This window comes from Chrysochloris asiatica, unplaced genomic scaffold (assembly GCF_000296735.1).
Source record: "Chrysochloris asiatica unplaced genomic scaffold, ChrAsi1.0 scaffold00065, whole genome shotgun sequence".
NCBI classification, from domain to species: Eukaryota; Metazoa; Chordata; class Mammalia; order Afrosoricida; family Chrysochloridae; genus Chrysochloris; species Chrysochloris asiatica.
The window spans coordinates 12,616,471-12,632,355 of NW_006408583.1; the positions used below are offsets into that span (position 1 = coordinate 12,616,471).

General features: G+C 41.9%; 1 protein-coding gene across 1 annotated transcript in view; it reads left to right on the forward strand.

The window, feature by feature from the left end:
- The first annotated feature begins 1,541 nt into the window (after window positions 1-1,541).
- FREM1 (FRAS1 related extracellular matrix 1) overlaps window positions 1,542-15,885 on the forward strand; it is a 173,100-nt gene continuing 158,756 nt past the window's right edge. Inside the window, exons 1-2 of the mRNA XM_006864507.1 lie at window positions 1,542-1,784; window positions 8,913-9,007. Coding sequence (XP_006864569.1) covers window positions 1,542-1,784; window positions 8,913-9,007 — 338 coding nt within the window. The remainder of the gene's footprint in view (window positions 1,785-8,912; window positions 9,008-15,885) is intronic.

Below are 15,885 nucleotides of genomic sequence, written 5' to 3' on the forward strand. Positions count from 1 at the left end.
CTGTCACAGTGCTTACTGCGCTCTGCTGCTGACCACAAGGTTGGCTATTTGAAATGACTAGCTGCTCCAAGGGAGAAAGGTATGACCGTCTGCTTTGTAAGAGTTGATAGCCTTGGAAACGCCATGAAGCAGTCCTACTGTCTTTACAGGGTCACTAAGGAGTCAGAGGAGACCTGGTGTGGCTCTGTGGGATAAAGCACTGGACCAGAAGGTTGGCTTGAACCACAAGGTCGGAGGTTCAAACTCACCAGCTGCTCCTCGGAAACCATATACAGGGTCACTATGAGTTGGAACTGACTCAACGGCACTTAACCACAACAAATGAGGTGGAAGAGTTGAAGAAAAAGAGAAAGACCCCAGTGAGATAGACTGGCACAGTGGCAGCAGTCATGGGCTCAAGTGTAGCACAGGTTGTGAGGTTGGCATAGGACCGGGCAGTGTTTTGTTCTGTTGTGTGTATGGTTGTTATGAGTCGATACCAGCTCGATGGCACCTAACAACGAGTTGAAATCAACTCTGTGGCAATGAATAATGGGGTTTACATAGAGACAAAAACCTGAATGTGCCCTTGGGAAAAATATGTTTGCGTGTATTCTAATTTTCATTCAGAATTTTCTTTATTGTGGTAAAAAATATATATATAACAAAATACTTGCCATTTCAACATTTTTTTACATGTACAATTTAGTGACATCAATTACGTTCATGTACCACCATCACCACAACCCATTTCCAAACTTTTCTGTCACCTTTAACTGAAACCCAGCATCCCTAAGTCCAGTGTCTTCATTGCCCAGCCAAGTCAGAGCTGTGCCCATACAACAGATTGTTAAGCCCTTTTCCTATTTGGCTAGTATTGATTTAGCATTAGTTATGTTTTCGAACAACATACAAGGAATCCTGTTGAACACACAGTAGGCTGGATCTTCATTTAACAACTGAAACAGAGGCAGAGTTGGACCGCTCGCTCAGAACCAAGAGGAGCAAACATGATCTTTTTGTAAGGAGCAGGCTGTCTGTCTCCGCTGGGACCACACAGATGACATGCCAACAGGGGCAGATCGAGTCCGGAAGCTGAGCTACAAGCAGAGTAATGAAATGGCTGCTCAGGCTTTCAGATGTGCTTGGAGGTCAAGTTCGTTTATTTGTTTTTAATTTAGCTGAAATTATAGACTGGTTGAAAGATTCCTTTGTCGGTAGCAGTCTTTTGAATAGCCGCACAAACCTTTTGGTCTCTCTCTCTCTCTCTTCTTTCCTCCAACTCCTTTTCCCATTTGCAGGATTAGAAAAGCACTTGGGAGGCACATTCATCTTGCCGGTGTTGTCAGGAGTGATCAGCGAGTTTTATTAAAAGCTTGGGCCTTGCCTGAAAGACCTCCTTGTCCGAGATTAAATGAAAGGGGCATGCTGAGACCCCAGGGCACACGGTCGGAACCCCTGGCCCGGCCCCGTGGACTCTGAGCTGACCCCCTGGACGAACACAGACACCTCCTTTGTATCCAGAATCTGGCCAGTGGATGACTAAGCTGCCCCCTGTCAGCATGACCTCTCAAGGATGGGCTGGGCCCAATGTCCTCTTGCTCCTTCTGCTGCTGCCGCTCCTGAGAATGACCAGCCCCACCTTTGTCAGCGTGAACCTGGGAGTGGCGGTGATGAAGGGCCGCTCTGCCTTCCTGTCTGAGGACAACCTGAAGTTTGCTGTCCCCAAAGAGAAAGATGCGTGCAAACTGGAAGTGGTGATGAATGAACCGATCACCCAGAGGGTTGGGACGCTCACGCCCCAGGTAGGTAACATCCAGAATGTCCTGCTCTGTCGGCTCTGTGGATGCCGGTGTGAGGATGCCGGTGTGTGGATGCCGGTGTGAGGATGCCGGTGTGTGGATGCCAGTGTGAGGATAGGGTGGGGTGGGAAGGCAACCATTCTTGCCTCAAGCAATCAAAAGTCAATGTCGTATTCCTTGCATCTGAGTGGGCCCGCCTGACTAACAGGACACTGCGGCCAGCCAGCCAAGGCTAACCTTGAGAACAGCTGGCCAAAGTTAATCTTGAGAAGTAACTGTCCCAGCTGATGTACCCCTAAATCCCACCTGACAGCTTATGCATACATCATACCCTTGGTTTGTACAAGATAATGTCAGACTGCCTATGTATAAATACTCTTTGAAAAACTGGGTTGGGGCTGCAGTTTTTCCCGCTTTTAGGGAGGCTGTAGTTACTGGCCAGCTAATAAAGGCTTCCTTGCTGATCCTGAAAAAAAAAAAAGTCAGTGTCGTAAGATAGATGCTCCCAGTTGAAATGGTGGGGCTGCAAGAAGCCGGCAGAATATTGCACGGTTTTTCAATGTGAGGTAAATCTTGAATGTTCTTTGGCTGACTGTGGACTACAACCCTGTAACCAACAGGATTTCTACACTAACAACTGAAGGAGGGGCAGATTCAAAATAATGTTAATGCATGTATGGAGTCCTGGTGTGGCGCTGTGGGTTAATGTGCCAGACTGCAAAGCTGTTTGAACTGCAAGGTCTGCGATTCAAGCTCACCAGCTGCTCCTTGAAAACCCTATACAGGGTCGCTATGGGTCAGAACCAACAACAACAACAAATATATTTTCTAAAATACTAGCTGCAATCTGATTTCTCCTCTTTTATTGAAGAGAAGTCTTAGGAATACTATCAGCTACTTGGATTTATGGAACTGTTAATTATCAAGGAAAAAGCCAAATATGGGAGAATTACAAATCTCTTATTTTTGTTTCCTGTGAGAAACTTAAGGAGTCATAGTGGTGCAGTGGTTAAGCACCCATCTGCTAACCAGGTTGGAGGTTGGAGCCCACCAGTGGCTCTGAGGGAGAAAAGATCAGGTGATCTGCCCCCATATAGATTTCAGCCTAAGAAAGCCTCCAGGACAGTTGTACCCTATCTCATGGGGCCATAATGAGTCAGAATCGATTGGATGGCACTTAACAACAATAACATGAGAAGCTTAAAAAAGGGAGAACAAGTTAGGGGCTGCTGTTTCAAGTGTTGGAGTGGGCAGTCGTTTCTATGGTGTGATGTGGACAAACTTCATAGGACCCTGCCCCAAACTATCTCACCCACTTCAGTTCGTGTGCCTGGATGATAAAACACCAAGATTTCCCAGCATTTTAAAGATGCAATTTTTAACCTCAGATGGGCACAGTAAGTCTTCATCTATTGAGGTTAGAGAAGTTAGTAAAGAGATATGGATATAATTCACTTTAAATATGCCAGGTTCTTAAAAAATATCCGTGTAATTTTTTGGGCATTAATCAGCACCTTCAGACATTGGTATTTAAGGGCATCTGTGCTCAGTCCTTTTGTAGGGAAGAGATTTACCTTCGATTTCATTGGGTTTTGAAAGTCTGCATCACTGTGTATTAAATTTGCTTAAAGTAGAAGTTTACTCCTATGTACAATCTAGAACTGCTTCTGCTTTCATTGCTGCTATTACCGTGGTTTAAATCTGCTCTTTAATTTAAATACTCGTGAAAACATATAACACTAAATGCTGCTGCACCATTTTGGGAAAAATATACACCACTCCATTTGCCGAACTGTGAATAGAATTTCCTCTAAATTTGACTAAAGAAACCTCTTTCACGAGGTTATTAAAAAATGGTTCTAGATGTCACAGAGCTGGAACAGACACCTAGATGGATGCCAGCTCAAAATGACATCAGGAGACATTCAGTTTATTTCACTAGGGGTCCTGGTGTAGTGCTGTAGGATCAGCACTGGAATGCAAACCTCAAGGTCAGCAGTTCAAACCTACCAGCTGCTCCTTGGAACCCCTATACAGAATCACTATGAGTAGGAATGGACTCAACTGCACTTAATAAGAATAACAACACTAGAGGCTATAGTCCAATCCCAGAAAACATCAAAATTCTATGTGTGTCTATGGGTGGGAGACTCCCACCTTAGGAGTATTACAGATGTGATAACAACCCAATGTCTGCCCCAGTCTACTGCTGAATTTCTTTTGTCAGGAGATTTTGATAGGCATCAAAGAATGCTAGAGGGATACAATGATAGCTCTAGGTTTAAAAGCGCTATAGTCCTAATTTTTTGGCATTTTTAGCATTGTCCCACTTTCTCCTAACATAATTTGCACTCTGAAAGGTGCTTGATTGGCACCTGCCAATCAGGGATAGAACTGGGATAGCTCCCACCAGGAACCTAGATGTGCTAAATGAGGTCGATGTTAAGTGCTGTTGAGTGGGTTCTGACTCATAGCGACCCTGTATAGGGTTTCTGAGGAGTGGCTGCTGAGTTTGAATTACCCACCTTGTGGTTCAAATCAACCTTGCAGTCAAGCGCTTATCCTGCAGTGCCAGACCAGGACTCCAAATGAGGTAGATAGTGGTACAAATAAGATTGGGGGTGGGGGCAGTGTGCTGTGGAGTCAGTTCCGACTCATAGCGACACTGTACAGGGTTTCTGAGGCTGTAAATCTTTATGGGAGCAGAAATTCTCATCTTTCTCCCATGGAACAGCTGGTAGTTTCAAACTGCTGACTTTGAGGTTAGCAGCCCAACTCGTAACCATTACGCTACCAGAGCTCTTTACAAATAAGATAAGCAGCAAGCAATGAAGGTCCAGCCTGAGATCACAGTCAAAAGCAAAGTGCAAACCCTTGGAGAGGAAGAAATTTAGTACTCTAATCCTTAAACAATGATAAAGCCAAGACCAAGGGCTGCAAAGATATATGTGTGTGTTTTATAAACACTGATGAACTAATAACTGAGTGCCCCTTCCACAGATATATTTTAAACCGTGGGTGGAGAACCTTTTTTCTGCCAAGAGCCGTTTGGATATTTATAACATCATACACGGGCCATACAAAATTATCAACTTAAAATATAACCTGCTATATTTGGTCAAACATTTAATTCACCTGTAATGTGATGGCTGGAACTGTGGTTGCCTTGGCAGGGCCAGACTAAATTATTTCATGGGCCTTACACAGCGCACGGGCTAGATGCTCCCCACCCCTGTTTTAAACAGATAAGCTTTTATTTAGAAGTGACACTCAGCTATATTTGGGGGAGACGAGATGCAGACCTCCGTAGGAAGCACTGAGGCTGTGGTCTAACAGTCTTTCACTCATGGTTGCAAGAATTGTTGTTGGTAGTGTTGTGCCATGGAGTTTGGTTCCGACTCAGTGACCTTGTATGGGGTTTCCAAGGCTGTAAATCTTTACAGGTGCAGAAAGCCTCATCTTTCTCCGGAAGAATAGCTGGTAGATTCTAACTATTGACCTTCCGGTTAGCAGCCAGCATAGTGGATTACGAGCTACCAGGGCACCTTCCAAGCATTGATACCCCTCTGAAAAAAAACACAAAGCCAGGTCAGTCACCAGAGTCCCTCTTCCTAGAAGACAATTGGGAAGAGGACTTGTTGGTGGTGCAATCAGTTAAGCACTCAGCTACTAACCAAAAGATTGGGGGTTGGAGCCCACCAAAAGTTGTCTCAGAAGACAGACATGCCCACCAATTTGCATCCACAAAATCACAGCATTGAAAACCCTACTGAGCAGTTCTCGGTGTACATGACATGACATCTCCATGAGTCTGAGTCACCTCAACAGCAAGGACCGTCCCCCCTAATCCCATTACTCACTCCAGTCTCTAAGTGGGCCCCACTCTCTACTCCAAGTGCATGCATCTTCTCAACATACACAGAGTATGTCTCCATTTTATATCTACATTGTCTCCGTTTTATATCTACAGTGCTGTTTCCATGGTCCTTATCCTTTGGCCTATTCTGAGGCACTGGAGAGCAAAACTGAATTTGAGTGACAAGATTTGGTTAAAACCATCATTGGATACAAAGGTCAAGGATTGGAAAAGACTTCTAAGTCATGTCCATTTCAAACTTCCTGAATTTAAGGCAAAGATTAGTTACTAGAAAGACAATGTAGAGCAGAAACATCGCAATGCTTGGCTGACTTAGATCAGTCTTGACGGCTAAGAATGGGGCAAGGCCTTCAGTGGCTCCAACTAACCCCTGGCCATGCTGTTGCTCATTAAAGAAAGCAAGACTTGTGTTCTAAACACTCAGTGTATGTATTTCCGAAGGTAAATCTGGTGGGGTTATAAATAGAAAGTAATTTTATCTTCTAAAATTTATTTGGTAGCGAAGGAGTCAATTAAAACGTGGCATTTCAGCACCTTTTTGTCAACTGTTAGAACTTTGTACTGCAGTTATTGTTAAGTGTTGTCGAGTCAGTTCCGACTCATAGTGACCCTGTAGAGGGTTTTTGAGGAGTAGTATATACTCATACATTAGGAACACTTTGTTTGTTGAACTTCCAGGAGATTGTTACTGTTGGTTTCTTTATTCTAATAATTTCAACAAAAACACGATCCCAGTTAAGTCATCTTGTTGGTGTATTTTGTTTTGTTTTTGGAATTTGCACTTGTTTTTAATCCAGGCTGGTTTAGCTTTCCCCAGGCATTCATTTCTTATGGAGTTTTTGAAATTGAACATAGCCAAATGTGTATGCACGCATACAAAGGCCAAACATTATTCTTTAATAGAGCTTAATAGTAAGTTGAAAGCAAGCCTTATGTGAACCCATTTCTTGTGAGACGATTGTATTAACAACACCCTGCTGTGTAATGAACAGTTTCATGTGTTTGCACAGAAAATGTTTTGTTTAACATCTGTTCAATTAGTGTTTTCATTTCATTACTGAAGTTTGTCTTAGGACCAACAGGTTCATTTTCCTATTGGATATTTGGAAAGGCATTTCAATTGGGGCATGCCAGTACCTTCTGCTTAGATATCCCTCTTTATGTATTTAAAAAGGCTAGGCCAAGGGAAACACGGTTTGCTCATGCTTCAGCGATAGGACTCCCTCACACCCGATTCAAAGCAAGAAATTTCCTGAGCGGAGAAACATCCAGTTTAGCACCAAGCTTGCTCTTTTAAGTAGGAAATACAGCAGTGCGAAAATATCTCTAGTTTGAACCAGTTAACTGTCATTAAAGTGACTAATGAGTTAGGAATGTGTGACAATTTAATTATAAATTGTAATTGAAAAGCAGTTGAAGTGGAAAAAAACAAAGCTAGACAGTAATTAGAAAAGGATTTAGCTCTCCTTTGTTTTAGTTAGTAAATTTATGGACAATTATGGTTGTCGCCTTTTATAAAAGGAAAACATATTACGAAACATAAAACAGATGTTTCTTTTAACAAAGCAGATTGTCTCTTTATTACTAAGACTATTTGTCAATGATATGGGGGAAGGTCTTTCCTTTATCTCCTTCCTTGTTGTCAATTAAGAAGAGGGACCACTGATGTCGGTAGGAAAAGAAAGTCATTCACATTAGTGAGAAAGTCTTCCCAGAGTAGATTATGTTGTCTGGAACGTTGGCGCCTGTAAAAAGGTACAGATCAGGCATTGTTAACTCAAATCATGACGAGGTATGAATCCTAAAGGGGATTTCTCAGAACTTTATCAATTCAGACTAGGTAGAATGAGAGATATGATATATAGGGAAGAGAAGATTCTTCTGCAATTTCCTTGTTAATTGTAAGTGATGCAACGCACTATTATTGCGATTGTACCAAGGAAATTGCCTTTAAATCTCCATTTGCTTCATCAGTCATGTCTGATAAAAGCATATAGCTAATAAAAGCAGTCTTTTGTAAGTAGGGAGAGACAACTGTGGGTCAGGCTTGGCTCTGTTCAGCCACAGTAGTGTCCATTATTGTGACTTTATCTTTGAGTATTAAAAACAACTATTTGGAAAAGAAAAAAATAAAATTAAAGGATATGAACACATAAGTGAAGAATAGGATATATGAGGGACCAAGACGTTTGTGGAAAAGTGGATTTACAAGACAATGGAATTTTCCCATGAATGTTTTGAAGCCCCCTTGTATATGTCCTAATCTTCACTTACTATCTCTCAAGCTGACATTTTGCATTTACAACAGTAGTAAAGAATCTATTACCTGACTGTTTTGTATATTAATGACATTTGCCTGGCAGTAATGAATGTGGAGGTGTGAGGTGAGAGGAAGGCTGGCTGTGATTGTTAAGTTCATATGTTAGCTTGGTAGTCTGTGAGTCTCAGTGGCTTGGCAGTTACATAATGATGAAAATTGGCAGTTCTTTAATGATTTAGTCCCATCCTCCATTTTGTGATCTGATGTGGTCTTCCTCCATTTTTGCATAATGGCAATTTCCACATAATGATCTGGTCTTTGGAACCTACCTATGTTTATAAGTGAGGAGTGAGTGGAAGAGACAGACACATATACACACACACAAAACTACAGGGGCCTTGGTGCTGCAAAGGTTAGGTGCTCCGCTGATAACCAGTGTCAGTGGTTCGAATCGGCTCTGTGTCTCCTTGGGAGGAAGACCTGATGTTCTGTTCCTGTGAAGAGTTTAATGTTAAGGATGGGGCAGTTTCGCTCTGTCACATGGGTTTGCCATGAGTCAGAATGGACAGTACTTAACAATAAGTGAGTTTGTGTGAAGAATTCTGTGTGCCTTGGCATATATACACACAGACAAACCTCTATCTCAATTACTAGAACCCCTGAAGGGTATAAGTAAATAAAAACTTGACAAATGAACCATATTTTAAATATATTATAGATTATAAAAGGTGATATTTAGAAGAGCAGTTATTTCTCAGTGTATCTGCTTGATCTGTTTGGATTTTCATAATTTAGATATGACACAGCTGTATAAGCAAGATGGTGATGGGTGTGGGGTTCGGGTTTAGATGTGGTAAAATGATGACACACACGGACGGAGCAATACTGATAAACCATCATTTCTCCAGGCAGCACTCACTGGTGGAAAAAATGTAAAAAACGATCTTGCACCAATTGTCTCACAAATCTTTATCCATTTCTTCCTGTGAACTAGGTATTTGACTGTCATTTTCTTCCCAACGAAGTGAAATACGTTCACAATGGCTGCCCAATCCTTGATGAAGACACAGTGAAGCTTAGACTTTACAGGTAAGCCACACCAGAACAGTGCTCATCCTTTGCCAGGTAACCATTCTGTGTACGCCACAGGAATTTTTTTATGGATAGGTATTATCATAGGGTCATGACTAGTTTCCAAACTAGAAAGTACCTGGTGAGACAAGAATTGCAGCCAACTTTCAATGATCTGAATTTGCATCATGTTCCTTGGGGCATTTCTGTGGTCAATTTTTTGCTTTATATTGCTTTCTTTAAGTGTTCTTGTGTGGATGTCTTTGGTGTTCCAATTCTCTCCTATATTCTGGAATTAGACAAAGATACTGGTTGTACAGAGAGCACAGATGGCTTAGTGATAGGATTCTCACTTCATGCGGGAGACCTGAGTTCGAGTCCCAGCCAACGTATCTCAAGTGCAGCTACCGCCCACCTGTCAGTGGTGGTTTGCATGTCGCCATGATGCTAAGCAGGTTTTGTAGAACCTCCAGACTGTTTGGAGAGAGGCTGAGTTGGATATTTCCAAAAAAATCAACTAATGGATCACAATGGTTTGATCCCATCATGGGTAAGGTGGAACGACTTGAAAACAGCTAATAGCCACAACAATGGTTGCATAGTAACTGTACCACTGAATTGTACATTTTAAAAGCATGGATTTCATGGTATATAAGTGGTGCTTGCTATTAGACCAGCACTGGACTACCAACCACAAGGTTGGCAGTTCAAACTCACCAAGTGCTCCTCAGAAACACTGCACAGGGTCTCTATGAGTCGGAACTGACTCGACAGCACTTAACAACAACAATAAGTTGTAACTTGGAATCCTGGTGCGGCACTGTAGGATAAGCAATAGACTGCTAACTACGAGGTCAGCAGTTCAAACCCACTAGCTGCTCCTTGGAAATCCTACACACGGTAACTGTGAGTTGGAACTGGCTCAACAACACTTAGCAAAAACAGTAACAAAATCGTAACTTGAAAAAAAAAAATTAATTTTTAACTTAAGTTCATGGTGATGGTATTGAAGCATAGACCCCATAGAAGCAACTGAGAACTCCATGTAGGCAGAGGTAGGCCTTCATATTGTTCTTTTTACATCTTTCTTTCACCATACTTGTTCAACCTGTATGCTGAGCAAATAATACGAGAAGCTGGGTTCTATGAAGAAAAACGTGGCATCAGGATTGGAGGAAGACTCATTAACAACCTGCGATATGCAGATGATACAACCTTGATCGCTGAAAGTGAAGAGGACTTGAAATATTTACTTATGAAGATTAAAGAGCACAGCCTTCGATATGGATTGCATCTCAATGTCAAGAAAACAAAAATCCTCACCACTGGACCAATAAACAACATTCTTATCAATGGAGAAAAGATTGAAGTTGTCAAGGACTTCATTCTTCTTGGATCAACTATCAACACTCGCGGAAGTAGCAGTCAAGAGATCAGACGACGTATTGCACTGGGCAAATCTGCTGCACAGGAACTTTTTAAAGTATTGAAGAGCAGAGATGTCAGCTTGAGGACTAGGGTGCGCCTGACCCAGGCCATTGTGTTTTCAATAGCCTCATATGGATGCGAAAGCTGGACAGTGAATAAAGAGGATCGTAGAAGAATTGATGCCTTTGAGTTGTGGTGTTGGAGGAGAATACTGAGGGTGCCATGGACTGCCAAAAGAACCAATAGATCTGTTTTGGAAGAAGTGCAGCCAGAGTGCTCCTTGGAGGCCAGGATGGCTAAGCTTCGTCTCTCCTACTTTGGACATGTAGTCCGGAGGAAACAATCGTTGGAGAAGGATGTCATGCTGGGTAGGGTGGAGGGTCAGAGAAAAAGAGGAAGACCTCCAACGAGATGGATCGGCCAGGTGGCATCATTGATGGACTCGGGGGTGGCAGCGGTGGTGAGGTTGGCCCAGGATCGAACATTGTTTCGTTCTGCTGTGCATGGAGTCGCTATGAGTCGGTTCCGACTCGATGGCACCTGACAACAACAACAACAACAACTTATATAAATCAGTGGCTGAAATACCTCAGTTTGAATTTCTCTTAAACAGTTGTTGTTGAGTGTTGTCAAGTCAGTTGTGACCTATAGTGACCCTGTATAGGGTTTCCAAGGAGCAACCAGTGAACTTGAACCAACAACCTTGTGGTTCAAACCCACTTTGCAGTGCAGCGCAGATAGTACACTAGTGTAAAAGACTTTTGTAGAACACGTTGGAACAGTGAATCATTCTTTGAACGTTGATGGTGGTGTAGTGTGTTATATGTTGGAGTGCTAACCTCAAGGACAGAAGTTCAAATCCACTAGCTGCTTCATGGGAGAAAGATGAGGCTGTCAGCTCCCATAAAGATTGACCTCCTCAGAACCTAGAGAGCAGTTCTACTCTCCCATAGCGTCGCTATGAATTGACTCGGTGGCAGTGGGTTTGGTATTTGGTTTTACTAAGGGTCAGGTGCTATGCTGAGCATAGAATGCACAGTGATGAGAATGCAGGGTTCCTTTGGTGCTTACAGAATAAAGACAAAAATTATGTTATTATGATGCAGACTAACAAAAGAGAGACATGAACAAAGCACTGTGCTCAGAAAATGACAAGGCCCCTGTGTTACTCCCCTAGGGGGATGGGGTTAAGTGACGTTGAGTCGGTTCTGACTCACAGCCACCCTGTATAGGTTTTTCGAGAGCAGTTGGTGGGTTTGAACTGTCAACCTTGGTGTTAGTGTTGTTAGCAGCTTAGTGTTTATCCTACAATTATCACACCAGGTCTCTTCCTAGGGTTGTTGTTAAGTGCTGGCTAGTCAGTTCTGACTCATAGCAACACTGTATAGGGTTTCCAATGAGCAACTGGTGGGTTTGAACTGCCGATGTGGCAGTTAGCAGTCCAATGTTTATCCAGTGCCACACCAGGACTCCTTTCTTAGGGCAGCCATAACAAAATGCCACAAAATAGGTACCTTATAAAAACAGAAATGTATCCTCTCATGGTTCTGGAGGCTATAAATACAAAACCAAGGTGTGTGGTAGGATTGACTCCTTCTATGGTCTCTGAGGGAGAATCTATCCCATGCTTCTTCCTAGCTTGCAGTCTTAGGTGTTCCTTGGTTTGTAGACAGACCCCTGCATTCTCGGTCTCTGTTGTCACACGGTCATCTCTTCTGTATGAGCCCATGTTTCTGTGTACAAATTGTCTTCGCAGAAGGTCACCAGTCAGTCAGTTGTTGAATTAGGAATTACTCTAACCCAGTATGTCCTCATCGTCGCTTGATTATGTCTATTAAGAGTCAGAATTGACTTGATGGCAGTAAGTCAGATGGACACAGCCGTTAGTTCCTAATAAGATTGCATTCATGGGTGCTGGGAATTAGGACTTGAGCATTTGTTGTAGCGGGGACACAATTCAGCCTAGCACAGTACTCAAGGATTCATTGGGAAGCTATTACATCTACAGATGGGGCTGTTAAATCTTTCCAAATTGTAGAGTCAAAAATTAAACAGACACCCAGGACCATCGAGAGAGAAGAGCATGATGGGATCATGAGAGCCTACCCAAAAAAAACAGCAACAGAAGACCATAGCAGGGGCAGTGGCAGAGAGAGAGCAGCTGTAGGCTCTAGGCCCATGGACTGAGAAACACTGTGCCTGCGGGCAGGAGGCTGGCTTCCAATAGGGGCCCTTTGGACATTTAAATGAACATATAGTTTTGGTTTTATATGTGTACATCAAATATTTTTGCTGTGTTCATTTACAAAAAATAAGATGTAAAACGGAAGCCACAGGGTGGAAGCAGGATAACTGTTATTACAGGGTTGTTGTTACGTGCCATCAAGTCAGTTCTGACCCATAGCGACCCCTCATAGTGTTTCCAAGGAGCGGTTGGTGAGCTTGAACTGCCAACCTAGCTGATCAAACCAACTTTGCAGTCCAGTCCATTAACCCACAGCGCCACACCAGGACTCCTTTATTACAAGGAGGGGAGAGTAATCTCTGAGATGAAACAAAAGGCATGGTTGGTTGAAAATAAAGCTGATCATCTTGTCTGTTTACCTTCACTCAGTTCACAGTAAAAAACTGAAGAAAAAAAAAATCAAACAGACTTCAAAGAACTTACTTCAATAATTTGAAAGATCCTGAAAGGGCTGGAAGAACTGAAGTGTTTTGGCTGCTCCCACTTATTTCTGGGGGACAGAGTGGCGGCGTATGAATTCAGGGCAGGGTCAGAGATGCTTTCATTGCCTTTCATCTTGAGGACATTATAAGAGTATGCAAAGGAGTTGGAAGGCAGTGCTAAGAGAGTATGCCTCTTACCTCCTTACGTGAGAGGACGGTACAGGGCTAGACATTGTTTGTTCTGTTCTGAATGCAGCTGCTGTGAGTCAGTGGACTGGATGACACTTAACAACACCGCCTCCTTCCCAGCCTCTCTGTCAAGCTGCTTAACCTCTCTAAGCCTCTCTACTCATCTCTAAAATGGGATTAATGATACCCCTCATAGGTTCTTAGGAGAATTGAATGAGATACTGTTTGTAGAGAATTAGTGTAAAGCCTGGGTTGTAATAAAGGTTCATCAATTAGGAGCACATTATTGATGCATTGCTTATTAATTTTCTCATTTCAAAATGAATACCAAGCCATATCTGTTGCTGTTATTGTTATGTGCCTTCTAGTCTGCTCTGACTTTTAGCAACTGTATGCTCAACAGAACAAAACACTGTGCCCTCCTCACAATTGTTGTGCTTCAGTCCACTGCCGCTGCCACTGCATTAATCCATCTTTTGGCGGTCTTCCTCTTTTTCGCTGTCCCTCCGCTTGACCAGGCATAATGTCCTTCTCCAGGGACTGTTCCCTCCTGATAATATGTTCAAAGTATGATAGATGAAGTCTTGTCATCTTGATTTGTAAGGAGCAATCTGATGTCTTGCATTTGTTTGTTCTTATGGTACTTTCAGTGTTTTTCTCCACCATCATAACTGGAATGTGTTAACTCTTCTACAGTTTTCCTTATTCACTGAACAACTTTCACATGCATATGGGTCTATTGAAAATACTTTGGCTTGGGTCAGGTACATCTTAGTCCTCAAACTGACATCTTTGCTCTTGAGCACTTTAAAGAGGTCTTGTGCAGAAGATGTGCCCAATGCAGTGTCTTTTTTTTTTTTTTTTTTTGTTATTTATTTCTTGACTGATGTTTCCATGAGTGTTGATTACATATCTAAGTAGAATACATTCTTTCACAACTTCAATCTTTTCTTCATTTATCATGATGTTATTTACTGATCCAGTTGTGAGGATTTTTGTTTTCTTTACATTGAAGTGCAATCAATACTTCAGTTTGTAGTATTTGATCTTCCTTAGAAAATATTTTAAGTAATCTTAGATTTCAGCAAGCAAGGTTGTATCATCTGCATATCACAGGTTGTTAATGAGTCTTCCTCCAATCCTGATACAATGTTTTTCTTCATATAATTCAGTTTCTTAGATTATTTGCTCAGCATACAGATTGAATAAATATGATGAAGGAATACAGCCCTTGCACACACTTTTCCTGATTTTAAACTGTCTAGTCTCCCCTTGATCTGTTGGAACAACTGACTCTTGGTCTATGTATGGGTTCCTCATGAGCACAATCAAGTATTCTGGAATACCCATTCTTCCCAATGTTATCCATAGATTGTGATGATCCACACAGTCAATAAAGCACAGGTAAACATCTTTCTGGTATTCTCTGTTTTCAGCCAAGATCCATCTGACATCAGTAATGATATCCCTAATTACACTTCCTTATCTAAATCTGACTCAAACTTCTGGCAGTTTCCTATCAAACTGCTACAGCTGTTTCTGAATTATCTTTAACAAAATTTTACTTGCATGTGATATTAATGATATTGGGCAGTGATTTTCACATTTCATTGCGTCACCTCTCTTTGGAAGGGGGACAAATATGGATCTCTTCCAATCAGTTGGCCAGGTAGCAGTTTCCCAAATTTACTGGCATAGATGAGTGAGCACCTCTAGTTCTTCATCACTTTGTTGAAAGGTTTCAGTTTGCATCCTGTCAATTCCTGGAGCCTTGGTTTCTTGACAATACCTTCAGTGTAGCTTAGATTTTTCTTCCAGTACCATAGGCTCTTGATCATATGTACCTCTTGAAATGGTTGAACACTGACCATTTCTTTTTGGTACAGTGACTCTGAGTATTCCTTCTATCTTCTTTTGATGTTTTTTGCATCATTCAGTATTTTGTCCATGGAGTCCTTCAATATTATAAGTCAAGACTTGTTTTGTTTTTTTTTTTTTGATTCAGTTCCCTCAGCTTGACAAATGTTGAGCATGTTCTTCCCTTTTGGTTTTCTAACTCCAGGTCATTGCACATTCCATTATAGTACATTACTTTGTCTTCTTGCGCTGCCATTTGAAATTTTCTATTCAGCTCATTTCTTCTATTCACTTTAGCATCTCTATGCTAGAGAGCACATTTTTTGAGTCTCTTCTGACATCTGTTTCGGTCTTTTCTTTCATTTCTGTCTTTTAAATAACTTTTTGCTTTCTTTATATGATATTCTTATGTCATCCCACAGCCTTTCTGATCTTTGCTCATTATTCTCTACTTGTGTTATGGCTCATATTTCTTGTGGGTAAATACCAAGTAGAGGAATTTCTGGATCAAAAGGTATTTCTATTTCCACCCTTCTGAGGAAGCGCCGTATTGCTTTCCAGAGAGATCGGACCATTTTGCAATCCCACCAGCAATGCAGAAGCATCCCAGTCTCTCCACATCCTCGCCAGCATTTATTGTCCTCTATTTTTTTTGATCTTTGCTAATATTGCTGGTGTAAGATGGTATCTCATTGTTGTTTTGATTTGCATCTCTCTTAATGGCTAGTGATTGTGAACATTTCTTCATATGTTTG